The 26,425-nt window shown below is 38.1% G+C and overlaps 2 protein-coding genes across 7 annotated transcripts; both read right to left on the bottom strand.

Moving 5' to 3' along the window:
- Positions 1–1,528: 1,528 nt before the first annotated feature.
- On the bottom strand, positions 1,529–9,801 carry tdh2 (L-threonine dehydrogenase 2). 4 transcript variants are annotated; one of them, XR_010804251.1, is made up of 10 exons: positions 9,655–9,801; positions 9,120–9,267; positions 7,146–7,188; positions 6,849–6,919; positions 5,916–6,065; positions 5,299–5,471; positions 4,855–4,945; positions 4,034–4,303; positions 3,118–3,334; positions 1,529–2,978 (listed from the first exon to the last, which is right to left on the bottom strand). XR_010804251.1 is itself a non-coding variant. In XM_066682065.1 (9 exons), the coding sequence occupies exons 2-9, from the start codon at positions 9,256–9,258 to the stop codon at positions 3,317–3,319; spliced, it is 879 nt and encodes a 292-aa protein (XP_066538162.1). In that variant the 5' UTR covers positions 9,259–9,267; positions 9,655–9,801; the 3' UTR covers positions 1,529–3,316. The 4 variants fall into 4 exon arrangements, 2 of the variants coding, with proteins under 2 accessions (XP_066538162.1, XP_066538149.1); XR_010804250.1 differs by having other exon boundaries at positions 1,529–2,994; XM_066682065.1 differs by having other exon boundaries at positions 1,529–3,334; positions 4,110–4,303.
- Positions 9,802–10,533: 732 nt separating this feature from the next.
- Positions 10,534–20,547, bottom strand: zgc:154055 (uncharacterized protein LOC556036 homolog). Of its 3 annotated transcripts, none has more exons than XM_066682273.1 (11): positions 20,249–20,521; positions 18,768–18,821; positions 17,814–17,922; positions 17,199–17,324; positions 16,043–16,216; positions 15,378–15,595; positions 14,149–14,310; positions 13,878–14,019; positions 13,272–13,492; positions 12,560–12,711; positions 10,534–12,256 (listed from the first exon to the last, which is right to left on the bottom strand). In XM_066682273.1, the coding sequence occupies exons 1-11, from the start codon at positions 20,431–20,433 to the stop codon at positions 12,075–12,077; spliced, it is 1,725 nt and encodes a 574-aa protein (XP_066538370.1). In that variant the 5' UTR covers positions 20,434–20,521; the 3' UTR covers positions 10,534–12,074. The 3 variants fall into 3 exon arrangements, with proteins under 3 accessions (XP_066538370.1, XP_066538376.1, XP_066538383.1); XM_066682286.1 differs by lacking the exon at positions 18,768–18,821 and having other exon boundaries at positions 10,535–12,256; positions 20,249–20,367; positions 20,484–20,547; XM_066682279.1 differs by lacking the exon at positions 18,768–18,821.
- Positions 20,548–26,425: the final 5,878 nt, after the last annotated feature.

Below are 26,425 nucleotides of genomic sequence, written 5' to 3' on the forward strand. Positions count from 1 at the left end.
TTTTTTGTAATTACAAAATACAAAATATTTTGATCAGATTTGTTATTACTCAAATAAAAGTTTAGTTGTTATTTAATGATAAATCACTTTTGGATATTCAGCTAAGCTCCCGAACGCAGTGAAGTCGTATTATGAGCACCCGGCATAGGCTTTATTTATTCACAAAATGATCATAACCTTGACTATACTTTTTATCAGAGCTTAATTTTGTAATAATAATAATAAAAAAAATTACAATCCTCCAGCTATGTTTATGTAACAGTAACTGAACATTATTTTCACTCAAATGTCAATTGTAATTTGGGCATAATGTAATTTATCAAAAAAAACAGCTCTTGTTAAACATTTAAAGCAAAGATAATTTACATTTTCAGTTGTAATAAAAAACAAAACATAATGTATAATTGAACAAGTCCGGACGTCTTGAGACAGGAACAAATCTTCAGTAGCTAGGGACCAGAGTGTATTGGAGCGGTTCTGAGGGAATGTGAAGACTGCTTTCTGATTGGTAACCGATGCCTCGCGTCACTGCTCATTTGTATAAAGTTGAGCGGAAGTGAACTTCATCGCGTCTCTCAACGTCGCCCTGTGTCGCTGACTCTCAGTGAAAATGGATGACTTCCGGTCGCCTTGTCGTTTTTGTTGCTTTCAGTGTGCACGCAGTTAGTCCCACCCCATGGAAACTTAGATCTTCCCAGTGTTTTTCACCCTCCCCAAATGACAAAACAGTGACGACAAACAAAGCGTTGTATGGTCGTGGCCCAGCATATATCCCTCCCCTGAAAATAAATAAATAAACAGATAAATAAATAAATATCATGTTCTCAACACTTAGTGTTGAAGTGAAGTCACCATGTGACGTAGTTTTGAGAGCTAGCCCATGAATTCAGTTTTTTTAAAGCTGCAGTAAAACAGGATACCATTTTCTGCCAGAACTGACTTTTATACACATACACACATTACTCCAATACACTACCAATAGCTACACATTTATTCAGGTGTTCACTCTCCATTTTCTCCCACTGTTTGGAAACTGTGTTCATTGTCTGTATCTCTGTACTGTTCACATAACCTTTGTCCATGCGCTTGCACTTTAAATTCTTATGGCTTATTCCATTGACATGCTGCAAACATGCACCTGAGGGCAAACCAGAGTGTTTTTTTTTCTTACATGTGAAATAGGTAGTATGGTATTTGAAAGCAAGGTGTTGCCCATCTCTGTGATTTGCGAAGCTCAGTTGTTCCTGTGTTTTAGAGGAGTGGCTTTGGAAGGAGGGCTGAATCTAGAGAATTTTCTTTTTTTTTTTTTTCAAAAACTGGCTTACACTTACACTGGTTTCTAAAAACCTTTTATGACACTGTGTCATTTAAAAAAAAGAAGAAAAACCCATTAGCATGTAGAGACAATGAAACAATTTATTTAATTTTTTTAAATTCTTTTTATTTTTTTGATAAATAAACATACACTGCAATTTTCTTTCCATCAGTTCAGCATGGGTATAATGTACTAATTTCCCCCTCACAGTTAAAGGTTATTTGAGGTTTAAGGCTTTTCTCAGCACAGTACCATTCTGCCCCCCCCCCTACAAATCACACCTGGTTGATGTAAAGTAAACTGACTTGTGTTCTCCAAGGATGTCTCAAATTCTACCCAACAGTGCCTTACTGACAAAACTCAGCAGATATCCTCGGAACTGAATTGGCCACATGAAATAGAATAATCTTATGAACAGATTGATCCAAATTAGGGCCAACCCTAATCATTGTGTTCTATAGTTTTCATCCTGGGCTGGGCCAACTTGAGAATTTGATGTTGTCCTGTTTTTGCAGTGTCTTATTGTCATGAGTCGGACTCAGAACAAATGGCTATGAGAACATTACTCATTGTGCCCACTCATTGGTAAGTTTAAGATGAAAAACAGAGAGGGAGAGAAAATGACACTTTGCTTGAGTGAAATTTACTTTGAAACCTGAATAAAAAATAAACTTCTATATTCTCACCAACAATTAGAGTCTAAAAAACAGAATACAGAACAATGTATTTCGAAACTTTTGTATTAAAGCTAAAGTATTGTGAATAGGACACTGAGATACAAGGCAGTGTTTAGTATTTTTCCAGGACGATATATATTACAGACAAGGTGTCATCTGTTTATCATTAAAGACAGTTTGACTGTCTGTAGGCTCTAAATAGAGTATAAACACATAGGCAATAATATACCTAAATATAGCTAAACCAAACCAACAAACTAAGCTAATTGTCAGCATATAGCCCACCAAAATGATAGAAGATCTATAGCCTTTTAAGTGCTATTAAAAAAATAATATAAAGGCCTTGAACCATATAAGACAGTGAAGAGGATCAACTGGGTTTAAGTGAAGCACCTGAGCCAAAACCCTAAATCCCTACCAGATAACACAGCACTCTGGTCAACACACTCAAGACAATGTTGCCATTGGCCTGATGGCCAGTGATGGTCTTCTGAAGTCACAATAAGTGGGTTTATTGCAGCAGCCTAATCAAACCAATGAACCAAAACAACATTTTTTCTTTTTTTTTTTGTTTTTGTTTTTTTTAGTAAAAATAGAAATAAGTGAATGCGGTCCTGAATGATAGAGAGAATATGAATGACAGATATCAGGAGGTTATAATGACAAGATGATGCAAAATGCGAAAAAAAATCACATCTGATACTGTTAACTATTTTCTTTAACTGTATTTTTCAAGAAAAAACTTATTAAAAAAGCTTATTTTGGCTGCTACATAGCCAGATACATGAGGTAATCTGTCATTATAATTAGCAACTACTGTTAGCTAGTTCAGCAACTCCTATTAGAGAAGAAATATTGTAAAATGACAGAGATATTAAGAGGCTTTGATGACATTATGAGGCAAAAACAAAAACTGGATTCTGAAGAGTCTCAAAATATTTGCCCATGCTTCTTGACAGAAGTCACATCCATGGAAGTACAAATCCCTGAAAAAGACCAAGGCTGTTGAGAAGCGTATATGTGTGTGAGTCTCAGTAATCCACAGTAAGTTGAGAAGTATTAATTATACAAAAGACCCTTTTTAGATCTAATAACATGAAAGGCCATAGTCTGAAGACAGAGCACCTCTTAACTGTGAGCATGGTGAGGGAGCTTTAAGGTGGAATGGTGATCCATGTGGTCAAGGAACCAGAGTGCTAGCTAACAGGCTGGCCTGTGTTGGTCTTCTTGTTCCGGACACGGCTCAGCATGTCTGTCACTAGCTCTGGGAGACCATACGCTGGCTTCCAGCCCCAGTCTCTCCGAGCGTTAGAGTCATCAAATCTCATCGGCCAACTGTCCGCTACACACACAAAAACACACCAGACAGGACAGCTGTTTATTTATAATAATATTATTATTATTATTATTATTATTATTATTATTATTATTATTATTATGTATATTCACTAAATACTGCAAAATATATATAAATAAACAAAACTAAATATCGTTTTCATTTTAAATATATTCATATTTAAAAAAAAAGCTAAATTCTTCCTCTGCCCTGTATGGATCTCTGAAGTCAATTTGTGGTGGGGTGTGCATAATAATAAGTCCAAGTGTAAGCTATTTGTTTTCTCAGAGAAAAGTGGGTTGAACTGCAATAGCCGGTAAAAACACGTACATTCGTAACTGGCAAAGCAAACTTTTTTGGGGGGGAATTTGGCTGAAGTTGGCGTAAAAGTTTGCATGTAGCAATATTCATATTTTGACCATTTTGTAATTAAGAATATCCTGTGATATTCAGTGTATATCAGTGTATCTACTTTGGAAACTAGAGGCAGTTTTAGAGAATCGTATTATTTTTTTCCATAGAGAAAAATGGCTGTACCCAGACTTCCAAATATGAGCATGCTGTGGACTTCAAAATAACGACATGACCTCAAATGTCTAATAGCAGCAATGACTTGAAATTTGATGCAATACCTGGCAATGCACTCATTAGAAAAAATAAAAAAAGTTAATTTATTCACATTTCTTCTTCACTGAATTTTCATACCAATGTTTTGGCGAACTGGGTCGGGTTTGTAGGTAACCTTCAGGTGTGGTACGTGTTTGCGGATCTCTGCTGCTACCTCTTCAGGTGTGAAGCTTATGGCTGCGATGTTGTAGGTGCGCAGGGAGAGCTGGCACTCTGGAGCCTGCATGAACTCTATGGTGGCCCTGTGGCAGTCAGAAATATGCATCATGGGCAAGCGGGTTTGTGGGCGGAGATAACACTCATGGTGACCACTGTTCAGAGCATCATGAAATATCTGAACAGCGTAGTCTGAGAAGAAAGAGAAATTAAATCGATACATATACATACATACATATTTGTTAATCATTCAACAAACAATACTCATGAAAAAATATTATTGAAACAATATTTGTGAATGTGACTGCTTTTTTTACCTACATTTTAAACCATTTTTCTATAATGCACAACTCTAATAAGACAAACAATTAAACTGATTTTTATTTAATGAACAAGTTTGTGCTGAATGTACTTCAGAGATATTCAAATACACCCTCCAGTGCCCCCAAATATCATTTTTTGTGAATGTTACCCTCTCAAATCAGGTCAAACTGGTTTTATCGGTATTAATGGTATTAATCGGCTAGCACAAAATACATTTAGAAGAAGCATGACAATAAAAGCTTCTACATTGATGTACACATATAAACAGAACACATGCCTCTGCTCTGGGTGGCATTCTCTCCTCATTCACAAGTCCATAAGAAGCAGAAACTCCTGATTTATCTGCCACTTACCAAGTGAGGGAAAAATGGTAATGTTTAAAAAATAAAAAGTGGAAATGAAAGAGTGAATGCTGTTACCTGTGGTGCCTCCACCCGGTTTTGTGGTAGCTGAGATTACGCCAGGATAACGCAAACAGCGAAAATCCAAGCCATATTTATGGTGGAGATACTGAAAACAAAAATTAAATATTTATAAAATACACAACTTCATTCATATGTTCATGTATGAGTCTTATAAGAAATCTATGTGATATGCTTGCCTGGGTTTATGAAAGAGGTTTAGAACAAAGAGAATTTTAAAAATGTGATTTGCATTACCAGTCAAAACTTTGGAATAATGTGTCATGTTATCATATAATTAACATATATTGTGTAGAATCAAATGTTATTAAAGTAGAGACAAAAGCGTTACATATAAATGTTTTCTTCTTTTTTTTTACTGTTGACACCAAATTAATATGATATTGATTTCAAACTGAGGGGTTATTCCAAGTATTCAAGCTGTAGTGTACAAATTCTGACCTCGCCCATCAGCTCTCCATGAACTTTGGAGACTCCATAGATCGTGCGAGGTCTTTGGATGCAGAGATCTGGAGCAGGGTCTCTGGGGGAGGAGGGACCAAAAGCACCAATGGTGCTGGGCACAAATAGACGCAAACAGTTCTCCAGAGCCAAGTCTAAAACGTTATGTAGACCTAAGGAGGGAGAAGATGAAAGATGAAATGAGACAAGGAAAGGAGAGGAGAGAAAAAGAAAACACGAGAATGGGGAAACAAAATCTGACAAAAAAATGTGTTCACACTTTCATACACTTCAATATTTGTAATGTTTATTAGTTAAATGCAGGGAAAATTCCCATTAATAAAAAGGAGCAACAGGTCCGCCAAATATTTAATGTACACAATTTTGCCCTCACTTGGCTTTGAGGTAAGTAGAAAATGACTGACATATGCAGTTTTCAAGACACTGAAACTGATAGTGTACATATTATATTTCCTGTGCAGCTCTAATGCAGAATTAAAGAAGAGGTAAAGGGAAAACTGTAAAAATGTCCCTTTTGCCCAAACTATTTTTTAATGCATCCAGGGTTGTAATAAAGCTCAAAGCAGCTGTGAGTGGGGATATTTGGATGATCTCACCTGTAATATTGATGGTTCTAGCGAGAGTGACATTGGCCTCTCCCACAGCACTGAGCAGAGCACTGTAATGCACCAACCATGTGATCCGGTTATTCACAACCAGCTCCCGTAGGTTTTTATAGTCCAGCACGTCAGCATACACAAAGGGACCTGTTCAGCTCATTGATACATCAATATAATTTCCACATATTAGGGCACCGATTCCATGTCACAATCCACTGACAAACAGTGTTAAATTAACCTAGATCTGATCACATTTTAGCTAGATATAGTACAACAAATGAATCCAGACACCTTCTTAAAGGCAACGTTCACGATTGTAATCAGAAAATACTTTTTATGAAATTCAGAAGATGTTTCCTCACCATGTGCTAGCTCTCCACTCTTTGCATGCTGGAAACTGGTCTAAAGTGTTTTAAGAAGCCCCAGTGTCAGTAAACAAGTAAAATAAAATCAAAGCGGCTTGGACATGCTAGGCTTCTTCTTTCTCTGCTCAGAACCCTCCAAAATTTGAAAAACATTAAAGGAGATATTGCTTTATTCCTGCTCCCTAGGTGGGTAATATTTATTTTTGCTGTTTTGGATTATTTAGGTAGGAACCCAATCTAAATTCGGGAGACTGTTAACGGCATTAAAGCAAACAGACCAAAAGTACTACAAAACTAAACACCGCGAGTTACTAACGAGTTTCTATGGTAAAACTTTAGAAGCATACAAAGAACAGTTGTTTTTGTTCTCAAACATACCATTCCACCTTAAAAGATGCTGCACTTCTGAACATAAACAAACCAGAGAGAACTGTAGCTCCCCACCTTTGTAAACATTCCCTTTAACTGGCTGGCATCTGCAGTGAGCCTAACCCAAACATCAGGATTGTGTTCAATGATACATCATAAAGAATACAGGCCAAAACCCACACCAGGACTGACATACCCATGTTGAAAACTTCTGTGGGAGGTCTCTTAATGTCAGACAGGATCACATTTTCTTTCCCATACTGCTCTCTGAGTGAGATTTAGGGATAAAAAATTGTCAGTAGGATGGAGTCCACCTACACATTTTAATTATCTCTGTAGTAAATTACTTACATGAACTTATAAAATACTGTTGATATCTAACAAAAAGAATGACACACTTGCACAATTGTATGGTATCAATCATCGGTTTGTTTCTAAGAAGTTCCTGTTCCCTCTCTGTTTAAAATAAAAATACAACGAGCTGATAACACACCTGAGCATTTGTGCCAATCCTACACCAAGCTGGCCCAGGCCTCCTTCAGAAGTAGAGAAAATGTAAATAAAATAAAATAAAGCAACATTTCAAAAATATCTTAGTCATCTTCAAAGTCATCTTTGATGACTGGCCATTCTTAATTCTCATCTTTTAAACTTTCAATAAATGTTACATTTAAAGTAAGTTATACTTATTTATATATACTTATTACTACACCATAAACAATGATGTCTGAATAAAACATGATGAATGAAATAAAACATGTTAGTTTTCATAAACCATATTTTAACAGATTTACAACAGATTTACAATGCTTTGCCTTTCCAATGCTGTAAAGAAACATTTAAATTTAAGGCAACACTCTCAAAAACAATACAAAACAAAACAAAAAAACCTGGGACTCAGACAAGGTTAACACATCACCATTGCTTTTAATGGCTACACATTATAATCTTTTGGGAACCAAGGATACAGAATTTTTGCTAATTCCATTGCTGCAGTTTTAGGATTCTTCTCTTCATTATACACCATAGGAAACAGATCTGAACTGATGACAAACAAGTCAAACATACACAGTCTTTGTCTACAAAGCCTGTCATTGTCTTGGTGAAATTACCATGAACTGAATAAAGATGCTGTCGTGATGCCATCATATCTAACATCTCTCTAAGGTCCCCATAAATGCCTCCATATCTTCTCACATAAGAAAGTCCATGCTGTGGGTAAAGGTGTAACCCCATACCATGACAAATGTGAGGTTTGGTCTTACTGCTCATAACAGCTCGGAAGGTCTCTTTTGCACAGAGAAAAGCACATGTCCACACTCTTTTGGACCGTGTAAGATGAGTTCGGGCTCAGAGGACTGGACAGTATTTTTTACAGAGAATTGATCTATGGCTTTCCAAAAGTACTCCAAAAACCACATGGTTATATATATCACAATATCATCATGCTTTCTGATGTGGTGTCATGTCTGAGCTCAAAGATCATGCTCATTCAGCAGTCTTGATCGGCCTTGTCCTACATTAACTGAGATTTGCCAAGATTTCCTGAAACTTTTCTCAGAGATATGTACTGAGTGAAATACCTAAATTTACATATATTCTGACATTTGGGTATGCAGTGCAGGCAACGAATTTGATTTTACTTTTAAATTTGGATGTCAGTCACTCATACCTGGAAACACACTGGAAACGTTTCTCTGTGCTTTTCTCAATTAATTATAGATTAAGGGGTATGTAGAAATCACAGATTCTTGGTTTTATTGCATTTTACAAAATATCCCCAATTTTCTGTTAATGGGTTTAAATTTCAAGTCATGCATAGACCCAGTATTTGTCATTATATTTGAGCTCAGTTGGCTCAACCAATGCCAGATGTAACATAGAGAAACACGAGTAAGAAATTTCCTCAGTGATAGGTAGAAGAACCAAATATAATATACAACCCAAGCTCAAAGCTGGCCCATGAGGACAATTGGTTTGGCTTATATATAAATAGAATTACCCCACCCCTTACCCAGTATGGGAAGATTAGACCTCTTGGTCCTTGGATTACTATCACCAGCACTGTTAAAATATATGACTCAGTATATTTGTCTACAGTGAAACATCTCACATCACAGTGTTGTAAATTGTAAACATGGCGAAGTTTGGAAAACTGATAAAATTCCCCTTTTACAAATTTGAATACTGAAAGTATCTAGTGTTATTTTGGCACATTTTTGGCCTGCCAGCATACAGTATTGTGTAACCACAATGCTGCCTGGCACAGCATTATGAGGCTCAACGCTTTTGTTCACGGCCCTTTGTCACTGAGGTAAATAGGATTGTCTCTTACGAGACAGTAGAAAAACATAGTGTGAGGAAAGTGCGTGTGTTTTATATGTGCCTGTGTGTGGGAAGGTAGATTTGATGAAACCTGTGGACTGGGGTGAAGTTTGGAGAAACGCATGTAACAAATGAACGGTACCTGTGATGAGGACTCGAGGACAGTCATGGGACTCATGACTGCTAGTGTTTCGGCGAGGCATCCAGCTGGCTGGTCCGGAGCAGCTGGGGGTCAGGCAGAGAGATCTGAGGAGAGCAAAGGGACCACTACAAAGCTTCATGTCCTCCACCTGTCAGCGCAAGAAAACCAGGCAAAAATCACACCACAGGAATGTACTCTTAATTACTCCACTTTCAAAGGAGTACAGTAGACTTTGGGCACCCATGGTTTAATGGCACATTTATTGCTTTTTGCTGAATTTAACATGAGTCAGTACCAAAACCATGGCATAGCTTATATTTTATGGCTTTTCCCCAGTATTTGGACGTATGTAAGTTTGTTTTCTGCTTAGGATGCTTTAACTTAGTTTTTACTTGAAAAATCAACATGTCATTTGAACAGGGGTGCTCAAAAATTGCATGTCACTACATGCACAAAGTCCACGAATAAAATGCACACAGTCCACTATAAAATGATCGAGGGTAAGTAGTAAAGAGGCTGAAAATATAAATCTTACCTGTTGAGTTTTGAAAACAAAAAAAAAAAACAAAAGCCCAGAAAAAAAATCTTCAAATCCAGAGGCCACGCGCGTTGATAATCAAAGCATTGCCGAATAAAGATTCTCCCGCCGTCTTTAAAAAATATTAGAGTAAATGGCGCTGAAAAGAAGGATTTTCGTGGTATTTAACCGTTAGAATTAAGAGATTATCCCCCGATTGGTCCGTGGACAAGCGCACCTAGCGACCATTGGGTAAACAAGCGACTGTCACGAGTACAGAAGGGAAATGTAGTTTATCTGCACATGTGACTTGGCTTGCTCTCGGGCTCTGGACTACATTGACCGGCGTCCAACGCGGCAAACTTGCTGACAAGCTGCACACGCTGGGTGTATTGTGTCTGACTTAGTTTAGCTGAGCTGGGCTTTTTCTCGTTTAGATGGTTTTCCACGCAAGTAGCCAAAATTAACCCTTGAATTTTTCCTTTCCCCCAAAACAACCCCAACACATATATATGATAGGGATCGTTTACGTCAGTTGGTTTCAATGGCATCCTATTTTTATCTTGAACTAAAATAAATAATAACCTTTGATGATGCATTTTTTGTTTCAGTCAAGTTTATTTTTTTCTAAATTCATGATGTACCATAGGAGAGATTTGTATTATTTCGGTTTGCATTTATTGATGTAGCAGTTTACTGTGGTGAGTGACAACAGTTTTGAAAAGTACTCCTGTCAACCTGAGACTATATTTATCACAGTAGCATGATTTTTGGGCTGTGATCAAATTGCTGTCTGGCCTTGCCTTACAGGGACATAATTATCTGAAGGATTGGAATCTCCAAACTCAAGGCTAAAATGTCCTCAGGTAGGAAAGCCTTAACAGCAGAATGGTATAGAATAGACAAATTACCTCAGTAATTGTGTCCTATTAATTGGACATACAAAAATGGCAGCTGAGCTGCAAGCATCTTAGGACACAATTATTTCATTTGCCCAATTCCCAAGTAAGGCAATGATATACAGTATGGCAGCTCAGAGATCAAACAGGATTTATTATAAGTTGCGAAACACAAGACAATATCAGGAGAACTCTGTGTATTATTGATTCAATACAAATATTGGAAAAAGTACTATGTTCATATGCCTTGTTAAAGAGAAGCCTTGTTAATTTAAGGTTTCTGTATTTAGTGTTTAGTGGTTTTAATTTAGCAAAGACTCAATTATGTATCAAATGTTTATAGTAAAGTCCAACTGCTATAATTAAAATTAATATAATTCATTCATGGGCGGCACGGTGGTGCAGCAGGTAGTGTCGCAGTCACACAGCTCCAGGGACCTGGAGGTTGTGGATTCGATTCCCGCTCTGGGTGACAGTCTGTGAGGAGTTGGTGTGTTCTCCCCGTGTCTGCGTGGTTTTCCTCTGGGTGCTCCAGTTTCCTCCCACAGTCCAAAAACACACGTTGGTAGGTGGGTTGGCGACTCAAAAGTGTCCGTGAGTGTGTGTGTTGGCCTGTGAAGGACTGGCGCCCCCTCCAGGGTGTATTCCCGCCTTGCGCCCAATGATTCCAGATAGGCTCTGGACCCACCGAGACCCTGAACTGGATAAGCGCTTACAGATAATGGATGGATAATTAATTAATTTATTGTAACTGCTTATCAGCAGCCAATCCACCTACCAACATGTGTTTGGGATTAAACCGGAGCACTGGAGGAAACCCACGTGGACAACACACCAAACTCCCCACAGACAGTCACCCGGAGCAGGACTTGAACTCACAACCTCAGGTCCCTGGAGCTGTGAGACAGTGACACTACTGTGCCGCCCTAAATTAATATCAGTCTTACCAAGAGGATAATCTTTGAAAGAGGTGTGGCTTGTTGTCTCTCCTCTTCTCCTCCACATATACTGAACACTTGGAGGAATTATACATCATATGAATAATTACAGGGAATTACTATAAAAGAACAGAATCATATAATCAGCCTGTTCACAGAAGACTTTATGGTCTGTTTGGCGAACCATAATACATGATTTGGAAATCTGATGAAAGTTTTGAATATGGAAAGATTTTTCCATTCAACAGGTTACAAAGTAAAGGTCAACAAAAGAAAATTCCTGGTTTTAAAAGAAATAAGATGTGTGTTATTATTTTCCATTTTCTCTCATATCACTATAAACATGGTGTCTAGGTTGCCAAATAGGGAAATATTTTACAGTGATAATTGTCATATAATCCCTTGACATCCTCCAAGAACAGAGGAAATAAATACAGAGTCCAGTATTTAGAAGCAGGATCAAATAATCCATGGAGGACATTGTTATCATCCATTAATGCAGACTGCACTTTTGAGTTTCTGTAACCATCTTCCAGCTTCAAGGATGTGTGGCATGTTATACTTTGCCATTGTATGACTAGGAACAAATTTCCACTAGAGGTCAGAGAATAGTCAACTCATCCATAAAATTTTCCATGACAGTAAAGGTATTGTAATGGTTCAGAGATGTTTGTGTGGACTCCTCAGTCCCATTTCTCTCTGTGTGTTCTTTAACAATTGTCCAGATTTCCTCCCGAGCCTTGTTCATGGTTTCAGCATACTCTGTCCACCTGAGGAACAAACCTACACACAAAATATTTTTAGTACTCGCTTTCAACTACTTAACAAATAAGATAATAAAAAACAACACATTATACATGCATTCAAATAATTCAAGCCATAAACATAATCTGCTATAATCTGAATAGTTTAAAGTCTGACAATGCACATTAACAGCAGCAGAGCAATCTTGTCAGGGTTCCTCTTTATCTAATCAAACCTTAAACATATGTTTTTTTCACTGCTGAAAATTTGGGTCTCCAGGTACATTACCAACGTAACAGAAATAATAAATGAGTAATTTATACTTGGTGTGTAAAGACTTACCAGTCCACAGCTGGAGAGACTGAGGCTGTACTGAAGGCCAGATAGCCAGCTCTGTTGGTTCATATAATGGATTAATATACTGTTCCCGTTCTTTACATCGCAGCAGGAACTGAAACAAACAGTGTGTGTTTTCCTTCACCCCCAAAGCACACCTTAAAAGGAAGAGAGGGAAAGAGGGGGTGCAAAAACAAACAGTTACTTTGTGATTGTGGATTAAAAATGTTAAACAAGCTATTCTAATTATTTATCATAATAAAGTGGGACAAAAATTTGTTTGTTTCCTAATTATTCTATAAACCCAGTTCCAGAAATGTGAGACATTTTCAAGACAATTAACAAGTCACTGATATTTGTTTTTATTGCATTTTAAAAAAGCCCCAACTTTTCTGGAGCAGAGGTTTGCAAATGTGGTAGACCAGCCTAGATATGCTTGGCATCTGGTTTTGCATTGTATGACAAACAGTTATCTATAAAAATAAAAAGATGCAGGCCATTTTGAAGACTTTGTTCAATCTATTGTTTGTTTTATTTTAATAATATGACACGGGCAGATTACACATCAGCAAGTTTATTTAAGATTATATCCTAGCACCAATGTATCCATACCTTTAACATTATTCTCTTCATGCACAAAAAATTCTTTTTTTTTTGGGGTAGGGGTCAATTGTGTCCTTTTCTAATATCCATTTATTTAAAAGAGATAAACCCTCACCGTTCTTGTTCATTGTTGCAGAGGAAAGTGCCATAGTCTGAAGCATATGCATCTTGTGCAAGCCTTAGCAACAGAGTTTCACTAAATTCCAGTGCCAGCGGAAATTGCCTCCATAGCTGCCACACGCAGTCCAGCAGCAGCAGAAAGGATGGACACTCCTGCCTCAATCGAGCATGTGAGTGAGCTGACCGAGAGCAGCGTTGCTGGAATGGATGACCTGCCTGAAAACCCAAATATGGTATACACACTGGTTTAGCATACTCAACAAAAGGTCATCTTTACTCCTCATCTCTGGAGTGGTAAACAGCGCACAATGATTCTGGGTAGGTTCAAGCCCCACTGCAACCCTGAACTGGATAAGTGGTTACATACAATGAATGAATGAATGAATGAAGGCATTTTAATTTCATATCATTGACATTTTACTGTTACTGATTACAAATTAGTAATAAGCTAAGCTAATAAGCTAAATGAGACTGCAGATTAATTTAAACAAAGGACTACCAACAAGAAATTAAGCTTTATATATAGTTTATATATTGACTGAAAAACTGGTATATTTCTGCTAAATACAAGCTACACATTCACGGTAGATTTTTAAATTACCTGCACCCAGTCTTTCTCTATTAGCTGGAGAAATCCCCTCAGTGTTCTAGAGGTGGGATCTAGGATGAGCTGAGCCAAAGAAGTTACCAACAATGTGGTGTCCATCCCCTCTGAGCCATGTACCAGTACTGAGTGAGCGTCCCTATAAAAATAACACTAAAGGTGAGGGCAGTAAGGCCAATATTACCGACAGCATGAGAGAAAATGCTTGAACAGATTTTTATATTTGCCTATTCTTTCGACAAACAAAAAATTAGATTCAGGAGTTCACCTTTCCACACATTCTGCTACCAGGCCTGCAGTGGACAGAGCTGTATGAATGTGAGTCAGCCATTTGGAGTTCTCTAGCTTGCTCAACCAACGGTCCATATTGTGAGATGTGTCTCCACACGCTTCAACCAGCTTGATCAAACTCTCCTGCAGTACTTTACCTCTGAAAATTGACATATGCACACAGAGACAATAGTTCACGTACATGTTTATTGACTACAGCAAGATTTCCATTCAAATTTTCCAAAATATAAATCAACTTCTATTTTGTAAAGAAAATCCTGAATACAACCTCAGACTGTTCTGACATATGGCGCAAGCCAGTGGCGGATGCTGGTCTTTCAAGGAGGGGAAGCTCAATTTCGGCCTACATCATAAAATGTGTTGGTTTATTTATAAGTAAATTCTACCCTCCGTTCCTTTTTAAGAAAATGATCTGTGACCCTGTCGTACCAACAAGGCGTCTTTTTCAGGGACTTGACTAGTGTCCTCTAAATGGCCAGCAGAGCTAGGCTGCTTAAACGGCCTTGGCCCATGTGAAGTGTGTCTGCCTGTGCTCCCACGGATCTTTACACCAAAGGATCGCTGATTCGCTCATTTCGCTGTCAATCAAAATGGGATTCAGCCTCAGAGAGATCATCCAATCATCATGCAGAAGCTGAGCGTCCGGGCCAGCCGAGGCCAACCCACTGCCCCATAGACCCCCAGAGACGCTGAGCGTCCGATGGGCGGGACAAAGCCTAGCATTTATCCAATGACTCGTCTCGTTTCGCTGCACTTCGCTATTGAACTCTGTGGGAGCTCAGCGTCCTCACTGTTTAAAGCACTGTGAGAATGATTGAGAGGAAAGCCGCGTCTTTACCAGTGATCAGAAGCAGATTCTGAACAAAAGTTGAGCACTTTGTAGTGCATATTTATTCAATGACATGTACACACAACAGTATATATTTGATCATTTGACATTTTAGGGGAAGCTGAGCTTCCCTTGCAGTCTTAGAGCAATCGCCACTGGTTCAAGCCTAGGTCAACAGTGGGATTTCAACCTTTATTAGCTCTTGATACAGCAGTCTAAACAGCCGTCAAACAAAAACAGTTTAACACTGAATGTAAACACATCATCCAAAAATCTAATATCATCCTTTGCTTTTATTATTATTCAAATGGCAGAAACAGTGGTACAGCTAGCTGGGTTAACATTTTCTAACTCATATTTCTGTAAGTAACTTGTACCTCTCCATGTGCCTATGCATCCTCCTCCAAGACCTGTAGCAGGATTTGGACTCGAACCCTCCCCCAGTCATCCTGGCTTGATGAGCCTGATGAGCAGATCGTGTGTCTATGATGTAACCCAACTCTGACTCGTCAATCACAGCCTGGAGGAGGAGCTCATCCTCTCTGCATCTCTTTCTATTGGCTCCTGTCATGGGCTGGCTACTGCGCATGATCACCTTAGAAACAATGAAACTTTATTTTACAAAACATTTTACAGCTACAAAAATAGCTTCACAAGAGGCATCTGTTTGACAGACATCTATATTGTGGTTTTCTGTCACGTAGCATGAAGCATGAAGAATCCTGTATTATTTGGCATAAGGCCTGAGCAATATGAACATTTTGTGGCAGGTACTTATACTGATTTTTGGAGCTATAAATATTGATAACCAATAATAGAGACAGCTAGATAATAATTGTGATCTTATTTTATTGTTTATGTTTCCTGCTCTAACAGGTTGAGTATTTCACTACATCTAATTTATTTCAATTAGGGCTTAATTTTTAGCTGATGACTTGCAGTAGATATTATGGAACAGCAAAAATCAAACCATGCTGTAAGATTTGGATTTAGATAAGATGCTGGATTGTGCTAGGATTGTGCTGATGAGTGCATTCCTCACCATACTGTTTTTCTGATGACAGTAGCATAGCACAGGGAATCTGCCCCCCTGCCGGAAACGGGCCGCTTTTATGAGTGTGTCGTCATCTACAGCTCGGGGAACAATCACAGCCCCAGGATACGATGGACACACTGAGAAATCTGAGTTCACTTTACTCAGCCTCCACCTGTCCCACTGACCACAACACAGGAGATAAGGCCAGAGATCAGAAAAGAAAGAGACTTGTATTCTAAAGAGAAAACAGGGTGAGAGGATGTGAAAGAAGGAGAGGTCACTGCTCGAAACCTGTCTAATATGTTTATGAAGCCCCAGTGTCAGTACATTGTTTAAAGAAATGTCTTTGTCATGTATGCTAGGCTTTCCCGAGCTGTTCAGGGCAAAAATGACTTTCTGTGGCATCAGAAACAGTGAAAAACATCTAAACTTCAGCCACCAAATGTTTTTTCCCCCTCAAACATACCATTCCACATTAAAAGATGTTGAGAACTGAACGTAAACAGAGAAAACAGCGTATCTCCAAAATCATAAACACTGCCTTTAAGGATTATTATTAGACAAAATGGATTGTGGTTAGTTTGACCACAGACATGATTAAGGGGACAAGTGACTAACAAAAATTGCCCTGAAGGTTTGCTTCTGGTAGACAGGCAGACTCTGTTTTAATGACCAATAAACGACCTGATACACAACAATGTGAGCTGTCACCCTCAAAATGTTTCTTTTCCTGTGAGAGCAGGTCTTGCACCAGCACCATTCACTTCCTGCACCAAGCCAACTGCTTCCTGTTTGTCTACATTTAGGGTTATGAAACTGTCTTAGAGCATGGCTGCATGTGTCTGTGCATCTATGAAGGGTTTCTTTCCAAAAATAAAGAAATTGATTTCCACTGTCAGGACAAATCTTTCATGAAAAATGTATTATCCTAATTCTAATAAATATAAATAAATATTATTTATAATTACAAATAATATATACCTGGGAAAGTAATTTTGGTGATATGAGATTTTGTTCTTACTGTGGTGATCTAAGTGTTTTTCACGTTTTTATATATATGGTATATGGTATGCTTGTGTGAGTGTGTGTGTGTGTGTGTGTGTGAGTATGTATGTGTGTATTTATGCTTGCGTGTGAGTTTATGTACTGTATGTAAACTCACTAGTCTCTCTGTTTGTGCATAATCCTGCTCTGGTGAGGAAAGACCCCAGGGGTCATTTAGACTGAGCTCACGTGGCCGGTGGAAAAAGGGGTACATATCTGTCACACTGTCCAGAGAGGAAAGAGCCTAAGGAACACACACACAGACACACACACACACACACACACAGACACACACACACACACTTAGAAACAATAATCGCTGGAGACAGCAAAAACAAGATATTAAATAATGATGCACTGAAATAATGGCCAGTAAATATTTTGACAATAATGTCACAAAAAAAAGTGAGAAAGAGAGAGAGAGAGAGAGAGAGAGAGAAAGAGAGAGAGAAAACCCAAAGCCTAATCAAAAAATTAAATATGTTTACAACAACTGTCAATAAAAATATTTAGTTTGACCTTACATAAGCACATTTCCAGAAAAGTTGGGAAACTGCAAAATGTTAGGAAAAACAGAAAGCAACTATGTGCAAATCATATTTAAAACTATATTTAACTGACAATACTACAAAGACAAAACATCTAATGTCTTTTACATTTGATGTGAGCAACACCTTTAAAAAAGGGTTGGCAAAATAGCAAATTGCTTTTGTAGCAAATGTATTCTGTGTACCTCTATGGAGCTGGCAATGTTAAGACACTCTTCCATGCCAGGAATATCAAGCTGGAGAATACGCAGGTCCTTACATTTGATAATGATTGTACCTGATGAGCCAGTTGTTCTGCATATTAAACATATAAACACACACAGAGAATAAGGTAATAGTTAAGAAACTTATTCTCTCATAAGCAAACAAGAATGAAAAGGATGGAGAAAGCTCACATTAACAGGAATGCTTTTATAGATATAAAGAAAAAGACAGCGTATCAGCAGCATCAGGGTCTTGTTTCCTTCACATACAAAACAAGTTCTGACCAGTTAAGAGCAGCGCTCTCATCTATACACAGAAAGCAGGAAGAGTGACACAAAGCCATTGTTTGGACTCTAATCTTATGTGCAAAAGAATCTATGCACACAAAAATCAGTGATGTGCCTGGTTCTGCAAACTCAAAACAAAATATACATATAGCAAAATGTGCCCAAGCAAAAAGCTGAAAAAGCAATAGAGTCCACTGAGTATATTCCTTACAATGCAAAGAGTGAACAAGAACTGCAATGCTGCTGAGACCAGAAGTTGCCCTTTAACGTGATACTTTGACCAAAAATTTACTTTGGAATACATTAGATCTAAATAAATCAAACACTTCTATCGTCGTATGCCAAATGTAGTAAATTAAACAGAAAACATTTGATGCTTGGAGTTTTGCACAGGAGCTACCAGGCTACAGCTAAAAGCTTACGATTTACAATTTTGGCTTTCCAACATCACAGGAATTGTGTAAATCAGATTTTGGGCTGACTATTGCTTTAACACTGACTTAGGTTTAGCTCAAAGCCATAGCAATGCATACAGCTATCAGATCAGCAGGAAAGAGCAACTTCTCTCTGTGCTCACAATGCTTTGCTCTCCAGAGACAGTAACATGAGTGCTTTGGGACACAGACTTGATTAAGTTCTTGAGCAAACCTTTGACTCTGGCCAGCTTTGCCATGCTGGGGGTATCCTAGTAGATTCTCAACACTAATACAAAGAGAGATTTTTAGATGAACATGGCATTAGTCCACAGGTTTAAAGACATCTTGTAATGGATTACTGTACTGTCTTTAGTGCAGAGCACTGTAAGAGATATGAAGTGCTTGTGGAGTCATTTAACAGAGATCAATTTCATTATGCTCAGACGCTCCACTCTGCTGGAGTGTACAGTCTGAGACCGCAGCTCATCTGCTGATGCACAGTTTGTGTCTTACATCCTGGAGCCCTGCACTAATGGTCAGTTTCTATCCACAGTTCTGCTGGTTACTTATGGGTGGAGGACAAATCATGTACCAAAATCTGGGCTACAATTTGTTCTTCAATGGTCAGAAGAATCCTCATAGGACCACCACAGGTGAGTCCGAGTGGACAGTGAGTGGACGCAGTGTTTAAAAAGTCAGGCAGCACTGTTGTGTCTGAACCACTCATAACAATGCAATACCCCACCACGTTAGACCTGCTCTTTTTGGTCTTATAAGTCTGTAAATGTAGAATTACAAAGTACATCTAGAACTGATCAAATGTACAATGACTGTAGAATATTATATTGTGTGATTTATTTGTTTTGTCCAGACAGTGTTTTTATGCACAATTCCATGTTAATTTATTTCCTGAATTTAATAAATTGGGGAGCAAAACCTAACATACATTGTGCATAAGGTTATGACATACTGTATACCATATTCTTGTCCAGTATATTAATCGCTGAACTAAAATCTGCATAATAATTTATATCCAGAATATCAACAAAAATTTTCATTTGACAAGGGGTTTTCAAAATTTTACACAAATGCAGGTGGAGCTCACAAAGTTGTCAGTGAGTGGAAGTGTACCGAACATGCATTACCTTACTGTAGTTAATGATTCTTTTAAAAATGTAAGCCAAGGCTAACACCAGCCACACTCCCATTTTTTATATTTGCCTTTAAGGTTTAGAAATGTGGGAACGCTACAAGCTGATTATCAGTGCACACAAAACAGCCATATAGTGATACATGCCATAAGCAAACAGTGAGGAGCTCACCCCTCAGACACCAGCTAATGTTTAAAACTTAATAACTTAATAACACATGTCCCTATTCCTTAGGTGCTCGTTTAAAAATGCAAGATTTGATCATTTTACTTAGAATGAGGCCTGCTAATCAGAACAGAGCTCATTTGCATATAGACCTACAAACACCAGTCTATAAATCTGTTATATTCACGGTCTGACGACTTTGATACAAAAACATAGAATAAAAAAATACACAATACGTGATCGATACGTGAGGTTTTTAAAGGGAAGAAACATAAAATAATGAAACATAATTAAGAAAATAAATAATACAGCATAAAAACAAATTCATTGAAAAATTGACTAAGGTCTCCAGATAATGTTTTTTGATTCTGGACGCAGAGGAGACTCTCGCTCTCACCTTTTCTCGACTGCATCTATGTTCCTGAGGAGCAGCAGTAGCTGGCGTATACCCCCCTCTTTTCTGTCCGAAAACAGAAGGTGGTGACCCGTAACACACAGGGTCCCTGTCGCCGGAGGCTGGAAAGGCAGTTTTAACACAACATCTTCGACATTAGCAGTTTTAATGTGCTCAGAAAACTCCATTCTCCTCAAGAGACGTCGTCGGCCTCATGCTCCTCAGAACTTCACCTCACCTCAAAAACTGAAACAGTAACTATCCGCTAACGCCTTCCTCTGGCGCGCTGCTTAGTAACGGACCGCTCCGCCTGCAGGATTTTTTTCTCCGCACGTTTTCCGACATGTCCCGCCTCCTGCTTTCTAATTGGCTGATAACTCAGGCTGACAAACTGTCTGCCAATCAGCGAATAGAACGAAGCCTCAGGACAACCGACTTCTTCACTGAAAACTAGACCACATAAACTAATTCTAACTGTACACTAAAGGTGTTTGAACTGGCCCTTTCCATCCATAGACAGTGATTTTACAAAGACTGGGCGGCTTGCATAGTCACTATTTGCCTGAGTTACAAAATTTGTGATATAAAACAGGAAATTGATTTTATCTGAGCATAAGACGAGAAATATACAGACCACCTTAAACCAAATGTCCTTTCAAGTGACCTTTCAGACTTTTTCTCTAAATAATACAAATAAAAAAAGAGATTTTCCTAAGTTGTGAGAGTGTGTCAGACTTTAGTCTTTAAAGATTTTCAGAGTCATTTTAATGTCTTTTCGTGGTTGGTGATATGGCTTGAAAAGTCATCTGAGTAAATCTGGCATAAGGCTAAATCTCAAAGAGCTGCATTCTCTATTGCAGAGTTTATAACTGTCCAGACGGTAAAACTAAAATACTTCATATTTTACCAACAAACAAACAGGTCATATCAACTTCTATTCCGTATAATTTTCCACACTTTATAAAGGTCAGGTCATAATAGTTTCCACAGCCAAATAGTGCTCTACTATATGGACTAGCCATAAAAAAAAAATTAAAAATAATGAATAAAAGAAAGAAAGAATATATAGCCTGATTGTGATGGAATGCTGATGTTATTCACACACACACACAGACACACACAAAATATCTATTATATTGTAGCTTATACTATATAAACTAAACTTAGTAAATTTTAAACTAAATCTAAGCTTACAAAACTACTCAGGAAGAAAAACCCCAAAATGAATAAACACTAGACAAGCGCAGGCCTGGTCAGTTTACTGTAACCAATCACAGCACGGGAGGGGCAGGGCTTGTCGGAACATGGGTAGAAAAAAAAAAAAAAAAAAAAGAAAGATTGTATCAAATGGACTCGAGCCCTCTTACAAACAGAGTTCATCGATTGTGCAAGATATATTGTATATTTACTGCTCGCTATCACTGAAGAAATAGGTCAGTCCTGAGGTGTGATAATGATAAGACTATTATTAGGCTTTTCACTTTCGATTTCTCTCAGGGTGATGAACGTGGGCTGAGAGTGGAACAGAAAAAGGAAATAACGCAGTTTCGCAAGGTTTGCAAAACAACGGTTTGTTTTAAAGGCGTTGGATACTTGGGATTTAGCTGTTATTTTTATGGTCTTAGAGATACGTGTGTCCTTTTGCATTTCAACTACTGAATTTGAACTGACTTTGTATTCATGTCCTTTGAGTTTTTCTTTCCAGTAAAACTACAGTAAAATAGACATTTATGGTTTTTTTATTTCTCTGTTTCTTCTTGAATTATATATTTTTTTACCTGAGCCGGGCGGCATGGTGGCGCATCAGGTAGTTTTGCTGTCACACAGCTCCGGGACCTGGAGGTTGTGGGTTTGAGTCCTGCTCCGGGTGACTGCTCCGGTGACTCTGTGTGTCGCCCTGTGAAAGACTGGCGCCCCCTCCAGTGTGTGTTGCTGCCTTGCGCCCAGTGATTCCAAGTAGGCTCCGGACCCACTCTGACCCTGAACTGGATAAGGGTTACAGACAATGAATGAATGAATGAATGAATAAAAAGCATCTGCATGGATCCATCTTATTTGGCTTCATCATTACTTTTATTTTACATTTCAGAAGCACCTAATTTTTTCATTCACCTTCTTTCTAATCCCAAGAAGGTATTTTTAAGGTATTTTTACTTAAACATGAACAAGTAGGCATTTTTTTATAGTAATCACTAAATTGAACATGTCAAGAAATTAATTTATGTGATTAATGGTTAGGAGTGTTACTTTTAAAACACTACAGAATGAAAACTACATGCCCTAGTATGTATTTTGTAACACATTCAGTTCATACCTAATACTTCAACATTTTCCTGAATTTTAAAAGTGAACCCTGCTTACTTGAGTATATTCTGTTGTGTAATCACTAGCTGAATGTCTACAAATGCTGTAAAGAGCATGTAAACACAAAAAGATTTTCTATCGTTTATCTAATATTAATATTAGACAAATATTAGACAAACATAAAATATTCTGTCTTGGGTAGAATTTGCTGTTACTACACATTTATAGCACCATTTAAGGTGGCTCGGAAGGCAGAATTATAAACTGCAATGGTGCAGGGAGTTTAGAAATCTGGCTAGGATGCTTTCTTTTCTGCATGAAACATATTGTGTCATTTAAAAAAAGGCTTACTTCAAGTCGCTTCTTTGAAAGAGGAGTCTCTGGACAAAGAAAGCAAGTTAGAAGCAGCAAAGGGAGGTTGCACTGAAGAATGTAATACATTCCTTTTTCTTGCTTAAAAGTGAAATACTGTTTGAATTCCTAATCACATTTCTTTGTGTTGCGTGAGCTTTATGAGATTGAGTAAACCAACAACTAACAGAACTGCAAACATACGTTTTATTTTAAGGGCTTCTAGAAAATACATGGTCACTGTAAAATATATATATATATATATACACTGAATGAAAACTTTTTTTGTGAGACTCACAAAAAAATTTGAGGATTTCAGGTAAAAAAAAAAAAACGGTGCAGGGTGTTCCCCTTCAATGCCCCTTAAACCAGTCAGATTATGATAGTTACACACTAGGCCAAATGTAACCATTCCTGCAACCATCGAGTTGTAAAAAGATGTTAAACAACACTTCATTTAAATACACAAGGACCAATAGTGTTTTAAGGAAAGAATATGCTTAGGAACAGGTTTTCTCTTTTTAAAAAATAATTATTTTAAATTTTTGCCTGATTTCAATGCTGTTTTTAATCTATGCTTTTTTAAAAATCTTAAAATCCATGTCAAATGCAGCGGGTGCTCCCTATCATATATCCTCATGGTTACAGTTGACACTGCTCCAGCTGGTAAGCTGGTCATAGAGCTGGTCTACCAGTTAATACCAGATCTAAATGTTAAGCTGTCAACCAGCTTGATGACCAGCTTGTCAATTGGTAGATGGTCAAGTTGGTCAACCATGTCTCAAACCGTAAACCGGTCAGCTGGTAGCCAGCTTAAGATGATCAAGCTGGATTTTCAAGCAAGGGCAAAATGATATATGATGACCTTGGTGACGTCAGGGAAAGACGTCGTCTCAACATCTTTTCAACTGACCTGTGCCAACTGAGAAGGGGCTGTGATGTCTCAAAAGAGAAGCACAGAGCACCCAAAAAAGACAAAAACTTGGGTCACTTCATGACTTTTCCCGAAATTGTCCTTTGGATAACGTAGGATCCCTACATTCTTGGGAAAATCAATGTAAAGATTTTACTCCTATTGTCCTCAGCAGGGGTCCTGCCTGTCAAAACTGTACTTCTCTTTTCTACCAGCAAATGTTCGCTCGTCATTCAGACAAGAGACTATAAATAAACACACCACAGAACAGAACAGCGCAGCTCCACGCAGCTGAGCAGGCAACGGCTGTGAAGGAAATCCGAACTTTAAACCTTAAACCTTAAATAGATAAATACAATAATGTAATACATCAATTTTACCAATGTAACTATACTCTGAATACTGTCTATTTTCAGTATGTTTTGTATTTTAAAAACATAATGCATTTAAATGTGTTCCGTTCCGTCAACACACTTTTCATTGTACTTACACGCGGTGTGTTTTTGTCTCCTGTAAAGATGAAGCATAATTATTTACTGTTCCCATTGTATTGGAGTTAAATTCAAACATGTTATTACAGAACAACAATGATTAAAACACACACACACACACACACACACACACACACAAATAAAAAACAACAAAACCTGACAATCAAAATCAATTCATTCATTGTCTGTAAACGCTTATGCATTTCAGGGTCACGGTGGGTCTGGAGCCTACCCAGAATCACTGAGCCAAGGTGGGGACACACTGGAGACATTTAATATGCCAACTTGGGTATTCGGACCGTGGAGCACCCAGAGGAAACCTGTGTGGACACGGGGAGAACACATCAAACTCCACACAGACAGTCACCTGGAGTGGGATTTGAACCCATAACCTCCAGGATCCTAGCGCTGTGTGACAATGACACGACCTGCTGCGCCACCATGCCGCCCTGACAAGCAAAATAAATTTCAAAAATACTCATTATTGATGTTCATGTTTATATCTTCTGTTTGGTGTGTTCTCCCTGTGTCCATGTGGGTTTCCTCCAGATGCTCCAGTTTCCACCCACAGTCCAAAAACACATGTTGGTAGGTGGATTGGAGACTCAAAAGTGTCCATAGGTGTGAATGTGTGAGTGACTGATAAGGTGTGTGTCGCCCTGTGAAGGACTGGTGCCCCCTTCAGGTTTTATTCCAGCCTTACGCCCAGTGATTCCAGGTTGGCTCTGGACCCATTTCAAAGTAGCTTCTTCACAAAATTACAGAGTACCACTTTAGTCTCAGGTGCAAGCTCCATTAGGACATCACTTAGACTTTTTATATCATTGCTCATAGCAACGGCCAACACAGTTCCGGCAGCAGCACCTGCCAATGACAAAATATAGGTAAGTTCAGGTTTCAAAAACATTCAAGTAATTTTACATAAAAGCACCCATACTGTAAACCCTTAGTTAAGTTACATGATTTACTACGTGAAAATAAGTGAAAACATCCTACAGAATAAAGCCCAGTTGCTATTTATTAAAAATAATGTAAAAAAAAAAAAAAAATACATTCTCAGGTTGAATTAGACAAACAAATGATAGTAGTATCTTAAAATCAGCAGGAATTTTCTTTTTGGAGGATGGATGCTCAAAATACCAATGAGAAATGAACATATCATTTGATTACACACAGACTGTTGCACATCTACACATTTACAAATTGTGCACACCTGCCACACATCCAGCACTGCCATCAATCGCCATCCCAAGACCAGCACAGAGGAGAATAACTGCTCCTGTTGATCTCTATGCAATGCTGTGCATCAGCAGGGACAGTGACACTCACAATTCTTTTTGTCCAGCAACATTTAACCTGTGCAGTGGTGGATTATTGACACAGAAGAAAATCCTAATCAATGTGGTTTTGAATGGCCAGCTAGAGTTAGGGTTATGTTTCAAATAATGAAAACACTCTTTTTTCAAGTCTTTTATCTTGAATAATATAAAACAAATTTCTTTTTGCATGTATTTGTTCACTGACCATACAGGGGCACTTTGTAATTTTACAAATACAAACTGTAGTCCACCTGTTCCTCTGTTAATTCCATTTCATATTTCTTTTTAATGGTCAGGACCCCAACAAGACCTCCACAGAGCAGGTATGATTTGGGGGGTGGATCGTTCTCAGCGCTATAGTGACACTGGTGGTGGTGTTGTGTTAAGTGTGTGTTGAGCTGGTACTAGTGGATCAGACACAGCAGTTTGTCAAAAGAATTGCATATAAACTACATAGGAGCACATATACAAAGCTGGTCTTAAGCACTGGGACAGAACTGTGTCTGTATCTATGTATGTAACTGTATCAATTTTATTTGTATGCACTGTACTTGGTGAAATAAACTGATTCTGATTATGAATAGTTTTACTAGTTAAAGGAAGTCCATTATATTTCACAAAACAGCTATAACTGACAATTAAAGTCTCTGACACAGTCACTCCCTCTTCTGACTCGTCTTGTTTCATTTTTTTCAGTCAATAAATCTTTCAGTCTATGAATAATGAAAACTTTTTTTCTGGCCAATGAAGAGAAACTATTACTTCCTCATTTTCCAATAAAGCTTCAGTAATTAACAGACTT

This window comes from Hoplias malabaricus, chromosome 1 (assembly GCF_029633855.1).
Source record: "Hoplias malabaricus isolate fHopMal1 chromosome 1, fHopMal1.hap1, whole genome shotgun sequence".
In the NCBI taxonomy this organism is placed as follows: Eukaryota; Metazoa; Chordata; class Actinopteri; order Characiformes; family Erythrinidae; genus Hoplias; species Hoplias malabaricus.

Coding starts and splice junctions, on each gene's coding strand:
- tdh2 (XM_066682052.1), bottom strand. CDS start 9,258: ATGAAGCTTTGTAGTGGTCCCTTTGCTCTCCTCAGATCTCTCTGCCTG. Junction 4,946..5,298: donor ATGGAGAGCTGATGGGCGAG/GTCAGAATTTGT, acceptor TTTTGTTTTCAG/TATCTCCACCATAAATATGG. Junction 3,335..4,033: donor CCCAGTTCGCCAAAACATTG/GTATGAAAATTC, acceptor TTGTGTGTGTAG/CGGACAGTTGGCCGATGAGA.
- zgc:154055 (XM_066682273.1), bottom strand. CDS start 20,433: ATGGAGTTTTCTGAGCACATTAAAACTGCTAATGTCGAAGATGTTGTG. Junction 16,217..17,198: donor ATGCACAAACAGAGAGACTA/GTGAGTTTACAT, acceptor TGTTGTGGTCAG/TGGGACAGGTGGAGGCTGAG. Junction 12,257..12,559: donor GTCTCTCCAGCTGTGGACTG/GTAAGTCTTTAC, acceptor TTTTGTGTGTAG/GTTTGTTCCTCAGGTGGACA.